The 21545-nt window shown below is 44.8% G+C and overlaps 2 protein-coding genes across 10 annotated transcripts in view; one reads left to right on the top strand and one right to left on the bottom strand.

Annotated features, from left to right (window-relative positions):
- The window catches only part of LOC140424911 (ADP-ribosylation factor-like protein 5B), a 32888-nt gene extending 21117 nt beyond the window's left edge, over positions 1-11771 (bottom strand). The window contains exons 1-2 of one of the 3 annotated variants that reach the window (XR_011947725.1): positions 11371-11771; positions 8118-8178 (exon numbers count right to left, since the gene is read on the bottom strand). Coding sequence is in view for 1 of the 3 variants with exons in the window: in XM_072508548.1 (XP_072364649.1) it covers positions 8118-8178; positions 11371-11422 (113 nt within the window). In the remaining 2 variants the exon portion in view is untranslated. Of the gene's footprint in view, positions 1-2089; positions 2203-8117; positions 8179-11370 lie in introns of those variants that run through there. The other 2 variants (XM_072508548.1, XM_072508549.1) reach the window with 2 other exon arrangements.
- A 66-nt stretch (positions 11772-11837) lies between these two features.
- nsun6 (NOP2/Sun RNA methyltransferase 6) overlaps positions 11838-21545 on the top strand; it is a 60165-nt gene continuing 50457 nt past the window's right edge. The window contains exons 1-2 of one of the 7 annotated variants that reach the window (XM_072508552.1): positions 12085-12207; positions 16039-16152. In XM_072508552.1, the coding sequence (XP_072364653.1) occupies positions 16075-16152 (78 nt within the window). In that variant the 5' untranslated portion in view covers positions 12085-12207; positions 16039-16074. Of the gene's footprint in view, positions 11927-12079; positions 12222-14950; positions 15943-16038; positions 16153-21545 lie in introns of those variants that run through there. The other 6 variants (XM_072508551.1, XM_072508553.1, XM_072508555.1 and 3 more) reach the window with 6 other exon arrangements.

Genomic DNA, 21545 nt, shown 5'->3' on the forward strand with positions numbered 1-21545 from the left:
GATCAGAAAGCAGAGTGTAGACATAAACAGGGCATTTTCAAGTTGGCAATCTGCAACTAGCAGAGTGTCACAAGGATCAGTGCTGAGGTTTCAATCATTTACATAGAACATAACAGCGCAGTACAGGTCCTTCAGCCCTCGATGTTGCGCCGACCTGTGAAACTACTCTAAAGCCCATCTACACTATTCCCTTATCGTCCATGTGTCTATCCAATGACCATTTGAATGCCCTGAGTGTTGGCGAGTCCACTACTGTTGCAGGCAGGGCATTCCACACCCTTACTACTCTGAGTAAAGAACCTACCTCTGACATCTGTCCCATATCTATCTCCCCTCAATTTAAAGCTATGACCCCTTACAATCTTATTAATAACTTAGATGAAGAGATAGGGTAATAATCTAATTTTGCTGATGATATGGAAATGTACGTTCTGAAGAGGACAGATACGCTGCAAAGAGATATATAGACAGATTATGCAAGTGGTAACAATGTGCCAGATGGAGTGTAATGTAGGGAATTGTGAGCTTATCCACTCTGGTTGTAAGAGTAGAAAAGCAGAATATTTTTTGAAAGATGTGCAACTTGTAAACAGATGTTCACACAGAATTGGGTATGCTCATATTTGGAATGCAGAAGGTTAGCATACATGTATAGCAAGCAATTAGGAAGGTAAATGGCATGTTGTCCTTCATTACAAGGGGAATGGAGTATTGGAATAGAAGTCTTGCTACAGTTGTACAAGGCATTGGTGAGACCACATCTGGAATACTAAGTGCAATTTCATCTTCATATTTAAGGAAGGATAAACTCGCATTGGAGGCAGTACAGCAGAGGTTCACTCGACCTGTCCCTGGGATGAGAGCCTGTCTGAAGTTGAGGGACAAGTCTCTGGTGTTTAGAAGAATGAGGCGATCTCATTGAGAAACACAAGACCAGACTGATTCCTGGGAATGCAAGATTGTCATAGGAGAGATATAGGGTCGACTAGGCTTGCAGTCGCTGAATTTAGAAGAAATGATAGGGTTCTAATTGAAATATATAAAATTCTGACATGACTGGACATACGGGATGCAGGGATGTCATTTCCTCTGGCTGGGGGTTCTTGGACAAGGGATCACATCTCAGAATATGGGGTGGGATGCTTTGGACTGAGATGAGGAGAAACTTCATCACTCAGAGGGTGGTGAACTTGTGGAACTCTCTACCACAGAAGGCTGAGGCCAAGTCACTGAATATATTTAAGAAGGAAACAGATAGATTTCCAGACTCTAAAGGTGTTAAGGAGTATGGGGAGAGTGTGGGAGTATGCTGTTGAAATATAGGTTCAACCAAAATCATGTTGAATGGCGAAGCACATTCCAAAGGCAAATGGCCTATTCCTGCTTCAATTTTCCATATTTCAACAAGATTCTGAATGAGCTTTTACTTTCTTTATTATTTCATGGGATGTGGGCTTTGATGCCCATCCCTAATTGCCCTCGAACTGGGGTTTGCTGGGACATTTAAAAGTTAACCACATTGCTATGGGTCTGGAGTCACATGTAGGCCAGATCAGGTAAGGATTGCACATTTCCTTCCCTAAATAATATCAGTGAACCAGATGGATTTTAAAAACAATTGACAATTTGTTCATGATCACCATTATGAAGACTCACTTGCTTTACAGTCCAGATTTTTAAAAAAAAATTTATTCATATTTCAATTGACACAGGGCAATGAGGAGAGAGAGGGGTAGTGGGAAAGTTGTGGGATTGATACAGGGCAATGAGGAGAGAGAGGGGCAGTGGGAAAGTTGTGGGGTTGATACAGGGCAATGAGGAGAGAGAGGGGCAGTAGGAAAGTTGTGGGCAACTGCCATGGTGGAATTTGAACCGGTGACCCCAGAGCCTCTGAATTACTAGTCCGGTGACATTACTACTACACCACCATCTACTCAGTGAAGACTTAGGTTAGACACTTGATCGTTTTTGCTGGTTGTGTAATCGAAAACAGTATTTTCCAAACTTTTTTTCCCCCCGGGACCCACTTAACCAGTCGGCTTCTGTGACCCACGCCGGTCAGTCTTTGCGGCCCACCATTTTTGCTTACCTTTAATGCGACAGGTGAGCCTGTTTGGTCCTCATAATCTCACTTGCTTTGTCATTCAATGTTACAATTCTACTAAGGACTTCAGCTGATGATTTAAGTTCTCGCTGCATCCTTTGAAAAAAATCAACAGGTTTGGCCTTGAACTCGCCATGCTTAGACTTCAAATGCTGTTATCCTCAAACTCGTTGTGCTTAGACTTCAAATGCCGTTGAAGTTGAGGGTTTTAAATTTTCATTTGCCAGTACATCCCTGCATATAACACACATGGGCTTTGCATCCTGATTTGCATTGGCACAATAAACAAAGCCAGACCTCAAGAAGTCATCTTTATACGGCTTTGTTCCCGATTTCAGCTTCTTAATGGATTGCTCACCAGAGGTCCTTGGCGCTCATACCAGCACTGCTTTGTCCTACCATGGTCTCTCCTCAGCAGCTCACACCAGCACTGCTTTGTCCTACCGTGGTCTCTCCTCAGCAGCTCACACCAGCACTGCTTTGTCCTACCATGGACTCACCTGCGCAGCTCACACCAGCACGGCTTTGTCCTGCCACGGACTGTTCTGAGCAGCTCACACCAGCACTGCTTTGTCCTGCCGCGAACTGTCCTGAGCAGCTCACACCAGTAGATTTAATTGCGAGATCCTGGTCCGATTGTGCCTCTGGCCCTCTCTCCTTATTACGACACAATCCATTTTCAATTCTTCAGTCCTATTGACTTGTTATCTGGCAGCTACAAACTGGAGGACTATCTCCTCCATGATTTTGCACCCAGAGCACAGAGTGCCAGGTACGTGATCTGCTCGCTGCCGCTGATTCAATTGTTTTAAAAAGAAATTCGGTCCTGGGACAGTGCGTCGACCGATCCGTGACTCTCCCAACACCCGCCCACGACTCGCCCGCTAGTCACGACCCTAATTTTGAAAACCCTGACCTAAAACACTGGGATACAATTTCAGGATAAGGGTTAGATCATTTAGGGCTGAGAGGAGGAGAAATTCAAACAGTTGATTAGGTCAGAAAATCAAATGCCGTTATGACATTCATGGAGAAACCTGTCTGACTATCTCTCTAAAGACTTCCGGTGGTGTCCATGGTATGAGTGGTCACACACAGGGCAGTTTCTGCTTGAAGGCGTAGAAAAAAGCTCTTTTTACCTGAAATTGGGTCAGAAAAGTGGAACTAAAGGTCGGAGAAGTTCCCCCGGGGAGTGGTATGTCTGCTGGTTACCAAACTCGGCAGAAGGTGGACGACCTGGCCAAGGAGTTGGAAGAGACCGGTGGTGCAGCAGCTAGTGGAAGGATGGCAGAGGGGGAAGGGCTAGTGCAAGTAGCAAAGCCCCAGGTATAACAGTTGATGGCCTTCATCAAGGATGAGTTTCGCCAGCAGAGGAAGGTGATGCAGGAGGATCGCTCGAAGGCCATTGAAGGGGCTGTGGCACCCCTGGAGAGTGTGGAGAAATACTTGGGAGGCACAGGGGTTGCAGATCCGAGAGATTGAGGGGGTAATGTCGGACCACAGCAATCGGGTGGTGGCATTGGAGACGGAGCTCGTAGGAGACTTTGCAAGGCTTTTGAGAGCAAAGGTGGAGGAGCAGGAAAACAGATCGAGAAGGCAGAATCTGCGGATAATGAGCCTGCCTGAAGGAGTGGAATGTGCAAGTCCCCCGAGAGGTACGTCCTGAGGATGCTGGATAAGGCCCCTGAGGTGGACAGAGAACACAGATCTCTGAGGCAGAAGCATAGAGCGGGGGAGCCGCCAGGGGCAGTTATCTTGAAGCGCCACAAGTTCAAGGACGAGGAGAAGATTCTGCAGGCCAGGGAGAAGCGCAAATGTGAATGAGAAGTGGAACAAGGTCTAAATATAGCAGGACATTGGAGATGAGCTGGCAAAATGATGAAGGCATTGCTATATCGGCAGCAGATCAGGTTTGGTACACTCTACCCGGTGAAGCTTTTGGTGATGTATGAAGGCCAGGCGTACCACTTTGAGATCCCAGAAGCAGCCAATGACTTTATATCAAGGAACATAAACTGGGGGAGAACTGAAAACTGGGGGAGAACTGAACTGAACAATTTTGAGAGACAGAGGTGCTAGCACTTTGAACTAATTGGGAATACAGGTAGAGTGGGGGTTGGAGGGAGGGGAGGGGTTCTTTTCCTCTGACGTGAAGAGGTTTTTTCTTATTATTACTGTTGGGTTCACAAAGGGTAGCAGGGGTGAAAGGTTTGTAAGGGGATGGCTGTCCCCACCCCCCCTCCTGATGCCTGGGACGGTGTTTTTTCTTTTTGTTTGTTCTTGGGGAAGGTGACCCGTGGTTCGTGATGAGTCTTTCTTTGGGTGGGGGAGCAGGAGGTCAGCAGGGAGCCTTCCTCACAGAACAGAAAGGTGAGGGCAGGGGAGGGGGATCAGTAGGAGGAGCCTTTGGGCAGGAGTTGCCACGCTGGCAGGTAATGTTGGTGAACGGAAACGAGAAGGGGGAGAAGGTCAAGAGAAGTGGCCATGGGGGCAGGGAGGAGATGAGACGAGGCAAAGTTGGAGAAGAAACATGGTCAGGGATGGAGAAGGAGGCCATTTTCGGCCCATCCAGTCAGCACCAGTCCTTGGAAAGAGCACCCTACTTAGGCCCACGTCTCCAACCTATCCCCGTAACGTCACCTCATGTTTTTGGACACTAAGGGCAATTTAGCATGGCCAATCCACCAAACCTGCGCATCTTTGGACTGTGGGAGGAAACCAGAGCACCCAGAGGAAACCCACGCAGACACCAGGAGAACATGCAGACTCCACACAGACAGTGACCCAAGTCGGGAATTGAACCTGGGACCCTGGAACTGTGAAGCAACTGTGCTAACCACTGTGCTACCGTGCCGCTGAAGTACCGCCACTCCACTCGGTCAAATGCCTTCTCCGCGTCCATGGTCACCAGTACCTCCCGTACAAGGCCCCCGATGGATTCATAACTACTTTCAACAACCGAGTTGCCTGCCATTCACGAAGCCGGTTTAATCCTCTGAAACCACCCCTGGGATACAATCCTCCATCCTCCCTGCCAACAACTTAGCCAATACGTTCACATCCGTGTTCAATAGTGATATGGGCCTATACAACCCACATTCTACCGGGCCTTCCCCTTTTATGGGATTAACGTAACCATTGCCTGTATCATCTCCGACAGCTCCCCCTTCTCCAATGCTTCATTTAACGGCCCCAAAAGATTGGTGCCACGTCCGTCGTGAACTCCTTATAAAATTCCGCCGCATACCCTCTGACCTCAGGGCCTTCCCTGATTTCATAGCCCTGATACTATCCAGCACCTCCCTCAGCCCCAGGGGCTCCTCCAACACCTGCCTCTTTGCTTCCTCCAATCTGGGGAAACTCCAGTTCGTCCAGAAACTGTCCCACGTCTCCCTGCTCTCCCCCCTGGTCTGCCTTGTACAATTCCAGGTAATACTCCCTGAATGCCTCATTTACCTTCCCGGCTCCGACACCACATCCCCAGCCTCCGTCTTTATCCTCAATATTTCCCTGGGTGCGGCCTGTCACCGCAACAGGTGCCCCAGCATGCGATTCGCCTTCTTCCCATACTCATATTGCACCCCTCTTGCCCTACGTAGTTGCCCTATCGACCTCCATGTTGTCAGCCTGTCAAACTGCCACTGCAAATTTTTCATCCTCGCCAATCCCTCGTGGTGGGCAGCCTCAAATACTCAAAAGTGCTGGCTAAGGTGTTGGCGGCAAGGATGGAAGGTTGGGTCCTGGGGGTGGTTGCAACGGACCAAACAGGCTTTGTAAAGGGCAGGCAGTTATCTAGCAATATAAAAAGGCTGTTAAATGTGATCACAACCCCAGCGAGAGCTCAGGTACCGGAGGAGTGACGGTACCTGCTTTGAAGTCCTGGGATGGTTTGAGCCAATGTTTGTGTGCACCTGTTATATGTGGCACCGAGGGAGAGTGTGCGGACCAATGAGGGAGATCAACTCTGGGGGTATGGAGTGAAGCACTGCGTAGGGTAAACGGGACCTCGTGCACAAGGATCAGTTGTGTCATAGTTTAAAGTTGTACACAGGGTACATATGACTCGGGTGAGAATGAGAGGGTTCTTCCAAGGAGTGGTAGAGGAGAGCAAGAGGTGTGAGCGGGGGCCAGCGAATCACGCGCACATGTTCTGGGGTTGTGAAAAATTGGAGAGATTCTGGGTGGGAGTGTTCACGGTCTTAGCAAGGATAGTGGGGGAGGGGGAGGAGTGGCGGTCAGCAATGCCATCGGGGGTAGCGGCCTGGCTGGATGACTTATATGGAAAAGATCAAATATAAGTTAAGGGGTTCAATGGAAGGTTGAGGCAAGGCGGGGGATGTTCGTGATCATGTTTGAGGCATTCTTCGTCACGGGGGGGGGGTCAGGGGGTTGCGAAAAAGGGAGGAAACTTTGTACAAACTGTATAGTTGTGTGTTGGGAAGCTCGTTTCCCAAATTGTGTATGTGTTGTAACTTTTTATATAAGTTTGGAATTTAAAAAAAAGACTATCTCTCTACATTAGTTTTCTGGTTTCATTTATCATTCTCTGGCTGCAATCCACTGTTCCCCTAACACACTACAATCATTAAAAAAAAAGACAAGTTGCCCATTAACTGCTCATCAACAAAATGCTACATGCATACTGGAAGGCCAGAGAACTCAAAAATATAATAGAAAGGGCTGACATAACAGGGTATTTTCTAACATTAAGATTATCACCTTCAAGGAGAAATACAATCCAGAAAAACAGGATAGGTTTTATACTTCCTCAAGTGATCGAAATTCCTAAATATCTGTAAGGTGGCATGGAAAATCCTAGTTTTGTGCAACTTCACCCAAATAGGAGAACAGTTTCTCTGTTAAAATATAACAAATCTCATAGATTCCAGTTAACTCGCCAGCATTACAGCTCCTTATTCCACATTTCCACAAGAATGACACCAGAGTGTGACACTGTTTACATTAAACAAAGAGTGAAAAAGGGTGTGTGTTTAGTTTAATTATTGTCGTGCATCATTATGATAGTTTCATCAAAGTTTATTTGTACCAAATGTATCATTACTTCAACTGGGTTTTTTTTTAGTATTTATGGTCTCCAGTAAAATGTTGATATCCAGATGTGGCCCTCTGGCTGAAATGTTAGCCCACCTCTGACATTGTAGACCCTTCAAATCAACTTATCTGCATCCCCCTATCCCAACAGTCAAACATGGTAGGAAATAATATTAAAAAGGGAACTGATTAATAAAGAACTTCAAGGACATCCATCCTGCAAAAGGGGATCTGTTTGGGAGAGTTCGCAGAGAGTCGCCACGTTCCGGCGCCATCTTGCTTTACACATCACAAACAGATTCCAAAACAGCTTCTTCCCTGCTGTTACCAAACTCCTAAACGACCCTCTTATGAACTGACCTGATTAACACAACACTCTTGTATGCTTCACCTGATGCCAGTGGCTATGTATTTGGACCTTGTGTTGCCCTATTTTGTATTTTATTTTCAAGTACTAAATGACCTGCTTGAGCTGCTTGCAGATAAAATACTTTGTACTGTATCTCAGTACACATGACAATAAACAAATCCAATCCAAAAGTACATTTGAGGTGAGGAGGAGCATGTTGGACATAAATTTTTCAATTCTGAGACCTCTATTTGAATCCCAACTTAATCGATAGGATTCTCTTGAGATGAGTTTGGGTAGTTTCTATCATGAGCTCAGAGCACAAAATTATCACCAATTTGGTGCAAAATTGATAATCTTAAGAGCTCGCAGAACAGAGGTGTGAAAAATTAGTGCAGTATAGAGTTCGCCGCTGATTAAATGGAACTTCAATCTGCATTCAACCAGGGTAATCCTGTTCTGGGAGAGTTTATGTTAAGGCTGGGTGACTGAAATGGAAAGTATTTCACTGGAGCACCACATCACATGCAAAATGAGTTAATATCAGAACTTGTGCCATGAATCACAACTAGGTAGCATTTGTTAATACGTCCAAAGACAACCACTACTTACAATTGATAAAGGATGGTGGTCTTTCCAGCATTGTCCAAGCCGACTACTATAACTTTATGTTCTGTAAAATATAGATTTTTAAAGAGTGCTAAACGCATCAATAAAACATTGTAATAAAAGCATACTGATAAGCAACTGTACACATTAAGAATAAAATGTGTAATTGATAAATATGAAGCATAGAGGATTAAAATGTAAAGAAAGAAGGTTCAACTAATTATAAAGTCCAGCTCAATAATATATGGAGTATTCTACACGAGTGAGTGTTCATCAGAATTATACTTCAACATAGGGTATAGACTTCTGCTTTGTGATGAATTGGAAGTTTGTGCTATTGACAGGACAGCATCTCTAAGTTAATGCAAAAATAGGCTTCCTGATCCTCACATTATACTACAATGGTTTCAAGTCCAGTCACTGCAAATTATAGATCTGTTTATTATCCTCAAATCACTCGGGTAGATAGATCAGGAAACCATGCAGCCTAATCTAACTTATCCATAAGTTTAAGTTCACACCCAGTTCTCCACTCGCATCACTGGTGTTTCCAAATGATTCCAAGTTTTTGTTTTGTCTCCACTACCCTACCTAGAGATCCATTCCAATAGTTACTGATTCAGTGTATGACAAATTTATTGGTACCATTAATCCAATACATTGTGAAAGCCCTCTTTAACACTATAAACGTCTGGCTCTTTTCCACAGCTCCTCAAAACCTTCAATGCTCCCACATGTATCAACTGGGCAACATAACTAAGCGATGATTTGGTCAGAGCACACTGTACAGTTTAAGTATGGTTTACTTTGCTTTACTGATTTCAGCTCTAATGTGATTTAATATATTGAGGACTATTCATATCGCAGATCTCAACTTCAGCCACATGCAACAAAAGTAAACCACAAAATGGAGTCAATCTTTAACACTTGCATCCATATTAAAGTTCTATTTGGCACACCATTATCCATTTATGGATAATAAACAGCAGTGTTGTTTGCCTTGCAGAGCTCTATTCAACTACAAAAATGTTTTACTCCAAGATGCAGTAGAAATGATCTTCATATATCCAGTTTTGATGTCTTTATACTCTCAGTTTTGTTTTAATGAGAAGGGCAAGTTTCCATGATCATTTTTATCAACTGTAGGAAAATGACAAGTTTAGGGCTCCTTAATCAAGTTCCCAATGTGCATTTAGGACCATAACACAATGTTCAAATTCATCACAATGCAGCTCTAATCGGTCAAGCTCACTCAAAAGTCATACAGATGTCTGATGAGACTGTCAACCCCACAAGAGTACATCAATCTCTGGTTGGAACACAGTGGAGCGAGAGTATAGCTTGCATCTAGTCTATGCAATATACTGCATGGTTAGGAGCATTTGATGACAAAACAAATAATTACTCAACAATAAAACAAGCAAAATGTTTACCAAAAATAATCAGCTTGCAAAAAGGTATCACAATTTAAAATCATAAAACACATCAGATTGATAAACTGAAATTGTTAATTGGCATCCTATGATGTATATTTGTGGCAGATGTTCAGCAGCGTTACGACAGTCACTACAGGGAGAAGGGAAAATAGCTGCTCACCCCAGAGACTGTGCTACAGTTTGTTCCACAGTATTAGAAAGATTAAGATAATCTCAAACCCATTCTTAAGAAGCACTACACAGAGGGAATTCCAATGTTAACATTGCAGATCATATAATATGGGCAATTTAATTTTATACAGAAAAAAACTGTCGTTTTCATCAGTTCTGTGGATGGGTCATGTGGATTTAAAATGTTAACTCTATTTCTCTCTCCACAGATGCTGCCAGACCAGCTGGGGTTATCCAGCATTTTCTGCTTTTATTTCAGATTTCCAGCATATGCAGTATATTACTTTGAATATTGTCATAAAGATTAACTAGTTTTTGGACATTTCAAATTATGTATAATAGTTTAAAAGATATGAAAATTGACACGGAGATGAAAGACACAATTTCATTGGAATTAATACTCATTAGCAGTCAAAAAAGCAATTAAATATACCAATTATATTGCCAAATCGCAGATGCAATTCTAGAATGCAATATTCTGGCCAGACAGCACTTTAACTACTGCCTCAAGCCACTGACAAATAAGAGAAATATTCAAACAGTGGAGCTCGTGGAAAAGAGCCTTAAAGCTGTTCTTCATTGTCAGAAGTCTACACCATGGGAGAAAATTGTACAAATTTGGTATTTTAATTGTGTGTTTTGGGAGGTAACCACAGAGCGATATTTAGAACTACTTATAATATTTAGATAGAAAAAAATCATATGAAGCATTATTGTAAGTTAAACTATAGTAGGTCAAGTTAACAAGTTAAAAAGTAATTTCAGAATTGATATCATAAAGTTGTTCTTCAACAGTGATCAAAACTGGGACTGAGCTTCCAGGCATAGAGCGGTGAAGCTGAAAATGCCACAAGAAATTAAAATGAGAGGAGTGGGGGAGAAAGAGGGTTAGTGTGGAGAGAAAGAAAGCATGGGGCCAGTTAAGATGGATGAAGTGCGAACCAAATAATTTAAGATTTTAAGTATCCTGTAATCCGAATTAACTGGACGATTCATGGACCAGTTAATGGGGACACGAGTAAACTCATCAGATGCTGCAGTTACTCTTGTCCAGACTCTTTTCTCATGATATTTAGTAATGGGGCCGAATGCCCTCAATTATTTTCCCTTCATTACACCCATCCACCGTTTGTTCCTCAAGACAAAGAAGGAAACGCAGAAGGACAACAGGTGTGATCAACTATGTAAAGGATGTAGTGAGGCCGAAGAAGTGTAAACTCATCACAGTAGCAGGGCACGCATTTTGCAGCTTTGGTTTCAGTGCTGCAGAAATAATTAAAATCTAACGGGAGTTTGTGGTGGCGTTGGGAATGGGAAAAAATGACAAGTAATGACAGGTTCAAGGGGAGGAACTGGAAGTTCCGGGCTGGGGTGGATCTGTGGGAGGGTTTGCCTTGGTCCTGGGGGTGGGGCTGTTGGACGGATGGGGAGCAATTGATACAACCAGGAAATTTTAAAAAGATGCAACTCATGTCAACGAAGCTGAATGTAACTGCGGTGTCCACCGGTTCTTGGGAGTGGGAACTTCTCCACACAGACCAGCTTAAACATCAGATTTCCAGCAGCGGAGTTTTTAAAGTTTACAAAACAAACGGGGGATCTCGGAGCACTTGAGGAAGGAGAAGCTCCAGATAACGGTACACCTTTACCTTGGTCACAAAAGAAGCTCCACAGTTTGGTGAAGAGGAGCCCCATGACCATTTGTCTACAGTCCGACCTTTCCTTAGCCTGGCGGCGGGGGCTGGCTGACCCGGCCTTTCGCCAGCTCCGCCTTGTACAGCAACCGGCGGTTACTCTCCTGGTTTTAAATTCTCTCTCTCTGCAAACACGCCGCGGCTCTGCTGCAAGTTGCGACCACACCCTGGCTTGGGGGAAGGCAAACAGCTAGTTAGCGCGGTTCCTCCGCCTTCCGGCGTCGGAAGCGCACCGCGGCCTGCATGGCGACGGCAGGCCCGCTCTCTGCAGCACTTCCCAAACAGGAGGCCCCGCCGACCGTTAGTTCAGGTGGGTGACACCTCGCGTGCGCAGAGGCACCACCTCCCGCCAGCACGCGCAAATAGACCCCGCGCCCGTTCATTCGTCAGTACTGCTCTGACGTGCTGACGCAAGCCCCGCCCCTCATTGTTCTGACACCTCCACATAAGGACGTATGACAATTGGAGTCTTGGAGGGGAATCCAGAGCCGCCCATCAGAATGTGATAAGGGTATGGAGGTGGGCGGGGCGAGGAGAGTGGGCGAGGGTGGGGCGAGGAGAGTAGGCGGGGAGAGGCGAGGCTGGCAAGGGGCGGGGGCGCGCCCGATGTGACTGAACTGGCTGGAAGGGGAAGACGGTGGGTGGAGCTGACGTTGCTCTGGCGGACGTCAGGCAGAGGCCGGGAGTGGGAGGGTCAAATATTTGCCGCGGATGTTGAGAGGAGGAGGGCCTTGCTCACGGGAAATAGTATCGACTCTGATTTCGAGTTCGTGCGGCCGCATCGCATCACTGGTAAAAAATGCAGGGTCAGTAGACCCGGGGAGGCGGGTCTAATAACAACATTTAGAGAGAATGAAAGTCATCGGGAGGAGGAAGAACTCCAGTGGGACAGAGATTTTCTATTGTCCATATTGGAGGCTTTTCAAACAATAGGTCTGGTTTCGTGAGTTATTCTTGGGGTTTGACAGCTACAGGTTGCAGGGTGGTCCATGTTGGGAGTATTGAGGGTGTCAGATTTGGAGAGGATATTATTCTTTGGAAATTGGGAGATTTGTTTGAATGAGTTGGGCGGGGGGAAGAGTCTGGGATAGTAGGGGTGACGATCCTGGGATCTATCTATCTGGATGGTTTGGGGGGGGGGTACTATTCTGTGAGGAATGAGTGGTGACTTTATTGGAACATATAAGAGTCTTAATTTTTCAAGGAGGTCACTAGGCATGTAGATGAGGGCAGTGCAGTTGATGTAGTCTACTGTACATGGTCTTCAGTGAGGCTTTTGACAAGGACACGCATGGGAGACTGGTCAAGAAGGTAAGAGCCCATGGGATCTGTGGCAATTTGACCAACTGGATCCAAAATTGGCTTAGTGGCAGGAGAGTGATGGTCAAAAATTGTTATCGTGACTGGAAACGTGTGTCCAGTGGTGTACCGTGAGAATTGGTGCTGGGTCCCTTGCTATTTGTAGTGTACATTAATGTGAAAGTAGGAGGTTGATCGGTATGCTATGGTAAATAAGCAAAGAAGAAAACCTTGGATACAAGATGTTATAGATGGGCTGGGCAGATCAGTGGCAAATTAAATTTAGAACATTAGGAAGTACAGAGGACCGGATTCCTGTAGGAGCAGGACAGGTAGGCAAGATGGTTAAGGGCGGCATGGTGGCACAAAGCATAGAATATAAGCCGAAGCATAGAATATAAGAGCAGGGAAAGTATTGTGGAGCTGTGTAAAATGCTTGTTAGGCCACAGCTAAAGTACTGTGTGTGTTCTGGTTGCCACAGAAAGGGAGGATGTGATTGCACTAGAGAGGGTGCAAAGGAAATTCAAAATGTGGCCTGAGCTGAAGCATTTCAGCTATGAAGAGAGGCTGGTTAAGCTTGGGTTGTTTTCCTTGGAGCAGAGAAGGCTGAGGGGGGACTTGATTGAGATATACAAAATTATGGAGGATGTAGATAGGAAGAAACCTTCCCCCTTAGTAGAGGGGTCAATAACCAGGGGCCATAGAGTTAAAGTAGTGGACAGAAGATTTGAGGAAAAATCTTTCACCAAGGGTGGGTGGGAATCTGGAACCCCCTTTCTGAAAGGGTGGTAGAGGCAGGAACCCTCAACATTTAAGAAGCATTTAGATGAGCACTTGAAATGCCATATCATACAAGGCTACGGACCAAGTGCTGGAAAATGGTATTAGAACGGATAGGTGCTTTATGGCCAGCACAGGCACGATGGAGCAAAGGGCCTCTTTCTGTGCGATAAAACTCTATGACTCTAAACCCTTGTGCACACTTCAATTATAATCTAATATATTTTTCACTTCTGCAAACTCTGAATACTAAATTATCTAATTATACTTTTCAGTTTTGGGCACTCACCTAGCCTTCATTTTTTACCCTTCAATATCTTTCACTTACGTTGTTATTCAATCTTTCTGTAAAAATTTCCTTTACTCCTGTACTTTTCAGAACCAAAATTCTATTTTTTTTTATTCATTCATGGGATTGCAATGTATTTGGAAAGGCCAGCATTGAGTGCCCATCCCTAATTGCCCTTGAGAAGATGGTGGTGGGGAGGAGATTGAAGAGGGTCTGTGGGCTGATGCCCTAAGTAGGGTTAATTCCTCTTCCTCATGTGCCAGGCTTAGCCTGATACAGTTTAAGGTTATTCACAGAGCACATATGACGGGGGCGAGGCTGAGTGGGTTCTTTGGGGTGGAGGACAGATGTGGGAAGTGCTCAGGAAGCACGGCGAACCATGCCTATATGTTCTGGTCATGCCCGGCACTGGATGGGTTCTGGAGGGGTGTTGCGAGAACTATATCTAAGGTGGTGAAAGTCCAGGTCAAGCCAAGTTGGGGGCTAGCACTATTTGGAGTGGCGGACGAGCCGAGAGTGCAGGAAGCCGAAGAGGCCGGCATTCTGACCTTTGCGTCCCTGGTAGCCCGGCGGAGGATAGTGTGGAAAGATGCGAAGCCCCCCAGTGTGGAAGCCTGGATAAATGACATGACAGGGTTTATCAAGTTGGAGAGGATAAAGTTTGCCTTGAGAGGGTCTGTGCAGGGGTTCTCCAGGCGGTGGCAACCGTTCCTAGTCTATCTCGCGGCGCGTTAGATGAAGTTCGGTCAGCAGCAGCAGCAACCCAGGGGGGGGGGACATCTCTTTCGGGGGGGTGGACGGGGAAGGGGGTTTTTCCTAGGGGCACTTGAGCAAGAAAATGCATAAACGTTTGGGAAATTCGATATGTGCGGCAGGAATCCAATGTACAAAGTTCTGTGTTATGTTGAATTGATATGTTTATGGCTTGCTATACGACTTTTCTTTTCTTTTTGTTACGGGGGGGAGGTTTGTATGGTTGAAAATTTTGTTGAAAAATTCTTAATAAACATTTTTTTTAAAAAAGAGAAGATGGTGGTGAGCCACTGCTTTGAGCCGCCGCAGTCCATGTGGTGTGGGTACACGCATTGCTGTTAGGAACAGCAATTATTGTTCCATTTATAATGATATACGGCTTGTAAGGGAACTTGAGGTGGTGGTGTTCCCAAGCTTCTGCTACCCTTGTTCCGGGTGGTAGTGGTTGTGAGTTTGGAAAACGCTGTCAAAGTTGGTTTGGCAATTTGCTGCAGTGCATCTTGTAGATGGTGCATGCATGCTGCTGCCACTGCATGCCAGTGATGAACAGAGTGAATATTTAAGGTCATGGATGGAATGCCAATTAATTGGGCTATCTTGTCCTGGATGACATTGGGTATTTTGAATGAAGTTGGACCTGCAGTCGTCCAGGCACGTGCAGAGTATTCCATCACACTCTTGACTTGTAGATGGTGGACAGGCTTTAGGAAGTCAGGAGATGAATTACTTTCGGCAGAATTCTTAGCCTCTGAACTGCTCTTGTTGCCACAGTATCTGTATGGCTTGTCCAGTTCAGTTTCTGATCAATGGCAACCCGCAGGATGCTGATAATCGGGGATTCAGTGATGGTAATGGCAAGGGATGATGGTGAGAAAATGTTTAGTTGGACAGGGTCATTGCCTGGGGGTTGCGTGACATGAACCATGCCTGAATGCTCTCCAGATCTTGCAGCATGTGGGCACAGATTGTATTGCAGCTGACTTGAGTGCTTTGTAATCATCGGTGGACTTCCCACCGTCTGATGGAGAGAAGGTCACCGATGAAGCAGCTGAAGATGGCTGCGCCTAGGAAACTACCCTGAGGAACTCCGGCAGTGATGACTTGGGAGCAGATAGACTTCCAACAACCACAACCATTTTCCTTTTGTGTTAGATATTGCTCCTATCAATGAAGCGCTTTCCCCTTGATTCCCATCAGTTTCAGTTTTGCTAGAGCTCCTTGATTCCACACTCAGTTAATTGCTGCTTGATGTCAAGGGCAATCACTCTCACCTCACTTCTGGAATTCAGGTGCTGAACAATCATTCATACGAAAGCCAGGTGCACATTACGATTGGCACCTCCAACTTGCATCAGTGTCTTTTTAGTGTCAACAAGTTACTTGGCGACATCCATCGAACATATGGGTACTAAAACATTGCAACAACATTAACCCTGAATTCTTGAATATGCTGCAGATTTTTGTGCAGAAATGACCTGTTGTGTTTGTCATTTTATTTCAGTGAATTTGGGTTGTGAGATTACTGAATAAAGAAAAAATGATCTCTGTGTTCCCCAAAATTTCTCTGAAGCCAGAGGTGGAGGCCTATCTCCAAAGTGTCTTTAAGAACAAAGAGGTAATGATTTGTGCTTGGACTCAATGGCATGAGGTTACTATGCAAATGTTTAGACAGTAGCGATTGCTGAAGTTCTTAGCAATCAACAAATTAGAACAAAAATTGTCAATCATTTTTATGAACTAATTTTCAATCTTTCATCTGTAGATTTCTTTCATCAAAGGTTTTGCCAACATACAAATTAGGAGCAGGAGTAGGCTATTTTTGACTGACAAGGGAGTCAAAGGTTATCGGGGGTAGACTGAATGTGGAGTCGAGGCCACAATCAAATCAGCCATGATCTTTTTGAATGGTGGAGCATGCTCAAGGGAGCACACTGTGGGCGTCACGGTAGCACTGTGTCTAGCACTGTTGCTTCACAGCGCCAGGGTCCCGGGTTTGATTCCTGGCTTGGGTCACTGTCTGTGCGGAGTCTGCACGTTTTCCCCGTTTGTGTGGGTTTTCTCCGGGTGCTCCGGTTTCCTCCCACAAATCCCGAAAGATGTGCTATTAGGTAATTTGGACATTCTGACTTCTCCCTCTGTGTACCAGAACAGGCGCCGGAATGTGGTGACTAGGGAATTTTGACAGTAACGTCATTGCAGTGTTAATGTAAGCCTACTTGTGACAATAAAGATTATTATATTTTATTATAAAAATGTTTGTGCATGCATTGCAGATGCCATTTTTGTAGTACCACATGGCACTCAGAAAATGTATGCTGCAGAGCCCAATTTCACCCGGCTATCTTTCAGATGCAGCATTAAACCAAGGTCCAGTGGCTGTTCAGGTGAATGTAAAAAATCCCAAGGCACTATTTCGAAAAGAGAACAGAATTCTGGCATGTTAGCCGACAGCTGCTCCTCAACCAACACATTGGCTGTTTGTAAGAGCATTTCATACGTAAATTGTTATTTACAGTGCAAAACCCCCAAAAAGTAAGCCATGGTTGGATTTGTGCTGCAAGAGGACTTGTTTACTATTCATTGAATATGATCTTTCTTTAAAACATTATCAATTTAATGATACAGATATTTGTATTTATGGCCCATAATTTGCAATCAGCAACAAAGTGATTGTGATTCCTGTTGATTTCCCAGAAAACTACATTGAGAGATCTAGCGACCTTTGTGGCAAGAAAGAACTTTGCCTCCCTCAAATTGCATTGGATGCTGACATTGTTTAAAGGTGCTTCACAGCGTCAAGCTGCAGTAATGCCATCAGCTATCTCTGTTTTTTTTAAAATAAATTTAGAGTACCCAATTAATTTTTTTCAATTAAGGGGCAATTTAGTGTGACCAATCCTCCTACCCTGCACATCTTTGGGTTGTGGGGGCGAAACCCACGCAAACATGGGGAGAATGTGAAAACTCCACACGAACAGTGACCCAGAGCCGATATTGAACCTGGGACCTTGGCGCCATGTACCAACAAATTATGTTGGAATTCTTTGAAGATGTAACCAGTACAGTTGACAAGGGGGAGCCAGTCGATGTGGTATAATTGGACGAGAGAAGGCGTTTGACAAAGTCCCGCATAAGTGATCATTGTGCACCATTAAAGCGCATGGGATTGTGGGAAATGTATTGAGTTGGATAGAAAACAGGTTGGCAGAGAGGAAGCAAAGAGTAAGGATTAATGGGTCCTTTTCAAATTGGCAGGAAATAACTAGTGAGGTACCACAGGGAAAGGTGCTGGGACCCCAGCTATTCGCAATATATATTAATGATTTGGATGAGGGAACAAAATGTAACATCTTAAAGTTTGCAGACGATACAAAGGTGGGTGGGAGGGTGAAGAGTGACGAGGATGCAGGGATCCTACAGCAAGATCTGGACAGGTTGGGTGAGTTGGCAAATCAATGGCAGTGCAGTATAATTTGGATAAATGTGAGGTTATTCACTTTGGAATCAAAAACAGGAAGGCAGATTATGACCTGAATGGTTGTAAATAGGGAGAGGGGAGTGTGCAGCAGAACCTGGGTGTCCTTGTGCATCAGTCGCTGAAGATAAGCATGCAGGTGCAGCAGGCGGTAAAGAAGGCTAATGGTATGTTGGCCTATATTGCAAGAGGTTTCGAGTACAGAAGCAGGGATGTGTTGCTGCAATTATACAGGGCCTTGGTGAGGCCACACCAGGAGCATTGTGTGCAGTTTTGGTCTCCTTCTCTGAGGAAGGATGTTCTTGCTCTCGAGGGAGTGCAGCAAAGGTTTACCAGACTGATTCCAGGTATGGCGTGAATGTCATATGAGGAGAGATTGACTAGGTTGGGATTGTTCTCGCTGGAGTTCAGAAGAATGAGGGTGGATCTCATAGAGACTTATAAAATTCTAACAGGACTAAACAGGGTAGATGCAGGGAAGATGTTACCAATGATGGGTGTCTCCAGAACCAGGGGTCACAGTCTGAGGATTCAAGGTAAACCATTTCGGACAGATATAAGGAGACATTTCTTCACCCAAAGAGTGGTGAGCCTGTGGAATTCATTACCACAGGAAGTAGTTGATGCTAAAACATTGAATATATTCAAGAGGCGGCTGGATATAGCACTTGGGGAGAATGGGATCAAAGGCTGTGGGGAGAAAGCAGGATTAGGCTATTGAGTTGGATGATCAGCCATGATCATGATGAATGGTGGAGCAGGCTCGAAGGGCCAAAAGGCCTCCTCCTGCTCCTATCTTCTATGTATCTATGTGTGTAACCCCTGCGCCACCATGCTGCCCCTGTCATCAGCTATCTAAGCATCTGATCCATTAAAGACTTTTTATCGGTGGCAAACCAGGAAATAAAATGATCAAATCCCTTTTTAAGAATTTTTGAGTCAAAGAAAAATTGGGACATATACAAAAGGGTTTAAGATAGAAACTGAAATATGAACAAACGGCACAGAATAAAATATTTGAAACATCTAGTTTAATAAATTGGTAATTGATCCTTCATAATGGAGAAACGGCATTTTTTTCAGAGGTGATTGGTTGTAGATATTAGTTGGATCAGAATTTAAAGACCCAGTTACACATCAGTGAATCAGGCTCATGTAGTTTCTGACAGCCATGTTAGAGCAAAAAGGTGAAGGGGCCAAATCAAATGATTGCCAGTTCTTGGGAGGCCCACCATGTGGCAGAGCAGTGAATGACAGACTGCAACGACAGGACTTCTACATTTCTTTGTACTCTGGTTAAATCCTGACGTTGAGAGCGGCAATGATGGGGAAAACTGATCGCCGCTGTTGAAAACTCAGCAAATTCCGGGCCTATAATTCCAAGCATATTGGCCGGGATTCTCCCCCACCTGGCGGGACGGGCCGTACCGGTGCCAAAGAGTGGCGTGAACCACTCCGGCGTCGGGCCGGCCGGAAGGTGTGGAATCCTCTGTACTTCCGGGGGCTAGGCTGGCGCTGGAGTGGTTGGCGCTGCGCCAACCGGCGCCGAAGGGCCTCCGCCGGCCGGCGCATGAGCGGGAGCGCCAGCGTGTTCTGGCGCATGCGCAGAACCGCTGGCGTGATGCATGCGCAGGGGGTAAAACCAGGGACAAAAACAAAAGGCAGTAAGGGGGAAAGTGTTAGGCAGAGAAGCCATAGTCAAAAATCAAAAAGGGCGACAGTACAAGGTACAGTGACTGAGGGGAGCTCAGTGATTAGGACCAGGAATACTAAAAGGAATAAAACGGGAAGTGAAAACATTAATGGTAAGCGACGCGGCAGGCTGTTACATGAAGATATGGGTTCAACGACAAGGAAAATTAGGAGAAAGGTTAAGAGGAAATATAACTTAGGAGAGGTTACTGATCGAGGTGTTAAGATTCAGAACAGAGGTAAAAAAGCCAACATAAGTGTACTTTACCTGAATGCTCGTAGTATTCGGAATAAGGTAAATGAGTTGATGGCGCAAATCATCGTGAATGACTATGGTTTAGTGGCCATTACTGAAACATGGTTAAAGGTTGGTCACGACTGGGAGTTAAATATCTGAGGGTATCAAACTATTCGGAAGGACAGAGTGGATGGTAGATGGAGGTGGTGTAGCTCTGTTATTTAAGGATGACATCCGGCCAACAGTGAGGGATGACATCGGTGCTATGGAGGATAAGGTTGAATAGATTTGGGTGGAAATAGTAAGGCGAAAAAGTCACTGATAGGAGTAGTCTATAGGCCACCAAATAGTAACATTATGGTGGGGCAGGCAATAAACAAAGAAATAACTGATGCATGTAGAAATGGTACAGCAGTTATCATGGGGGATTTTAATCTACATGTCGATTGGTTTAACCAGGTCGGTCAAGGCAGCCTTGAGGAGGGGTTTATAGAATGTATCCGCGATAGATTCCCAGAACAGTATGTAATGTAACCTACGAGGGAACAAGCGGTCCTAGATCTGGTCCTGTGTAATGAGACAGGATTAATTCAGGATCTCCTAGTTAGGGATCCTCTCGGAAGGAGCGATCACAATATGGTGGAATTTAAAATACAGATGGAGGGTGGGATGGTAAAATCAAGCACTAGTGTTTTGTGCTTAAACAAAGGAGATTACAATGGGATGAGAGAAGAACTAGCTAAGTTAGACTGGGAGCAAAGACTTTATGGTGAAACAGTTGAGGACCAGTGGAGAACCTTCCAAGTGACTTTTCACAGTGCTCAGCAAAGGTTTATACCAACAAAAAGGAAGGACGGTAAAAAGAGGGAAAATCAACCGTGGATATCTAAGGAAATAAGGGAGAGTATCAAATTGAAGGAAAAAACATACAAAGTAGCAAAGATCAGTGGGAGACTAGAGGACTGGGAAATCTTTAGGGGGCAACAGAAAGCTACTAAAAAAGCTATAAAGAAGAGTAAGATAGATTATGAGAGTAAACTTGCTCAGAATATAAAAACAAAAAGTAAAAGTTTCTACAAATATATAAAAGAAAAAAGAGTGGCTAAGGTAAATATTGGTCCTTTAGAGGATGAGAAGGGAGATTTAATAATGGGAGATGAGGAAATGGCTGAGGAACTGAACAGGTTTTTTGGGTCGGTCTTCACAGTGGAAGACACAAATAACATGCCAGTGACTGATGGAAATGAGGCTGTGACAGGTGAGGACCTTGAGAGGATTGTTATCACCAAGGAGGTAGTGATGGGCAAACTAATGGGACTAAAGGTAGACAAGTCTCCTGGACCTGATGGAATGCATCCCAGAGTGCTAAAAGAAATGGCTAGGGAAATTGCAAATGCACTAGTGATAATTTACCAAAATTCACTAGACTCTGGGGTGGTCCCGGTGGATTGGAAATTAGCAAACGTGACACCACTGTTTAAAAAAGGAGGTAGGCAGAAAGCGGGTAATTATAGGCCAGTGAGCTTAACTTCGGTAGTAGGGAAGATGCTGGAATCTATCATCAAGGAAGAAATAGCGAGGCATCTGGATGGAGATTGTCCCA

The sequence above is a fragment of the Scyliorhinus torazame genome, chromosome 6, assembly GCF_047496885.1.
Source record: "Scyliorhinus torazame isolate Kashiwa2021f chromosome 6, sScyTor2.1, whole genome shotgun sequence".
NCBI lineage: Eukaryota > Metazoa > Chordata > Chondrichthyes > Carcharhiniformes > Scyliorhinidae > Scyliorhinus > Scyliorhinus torazame.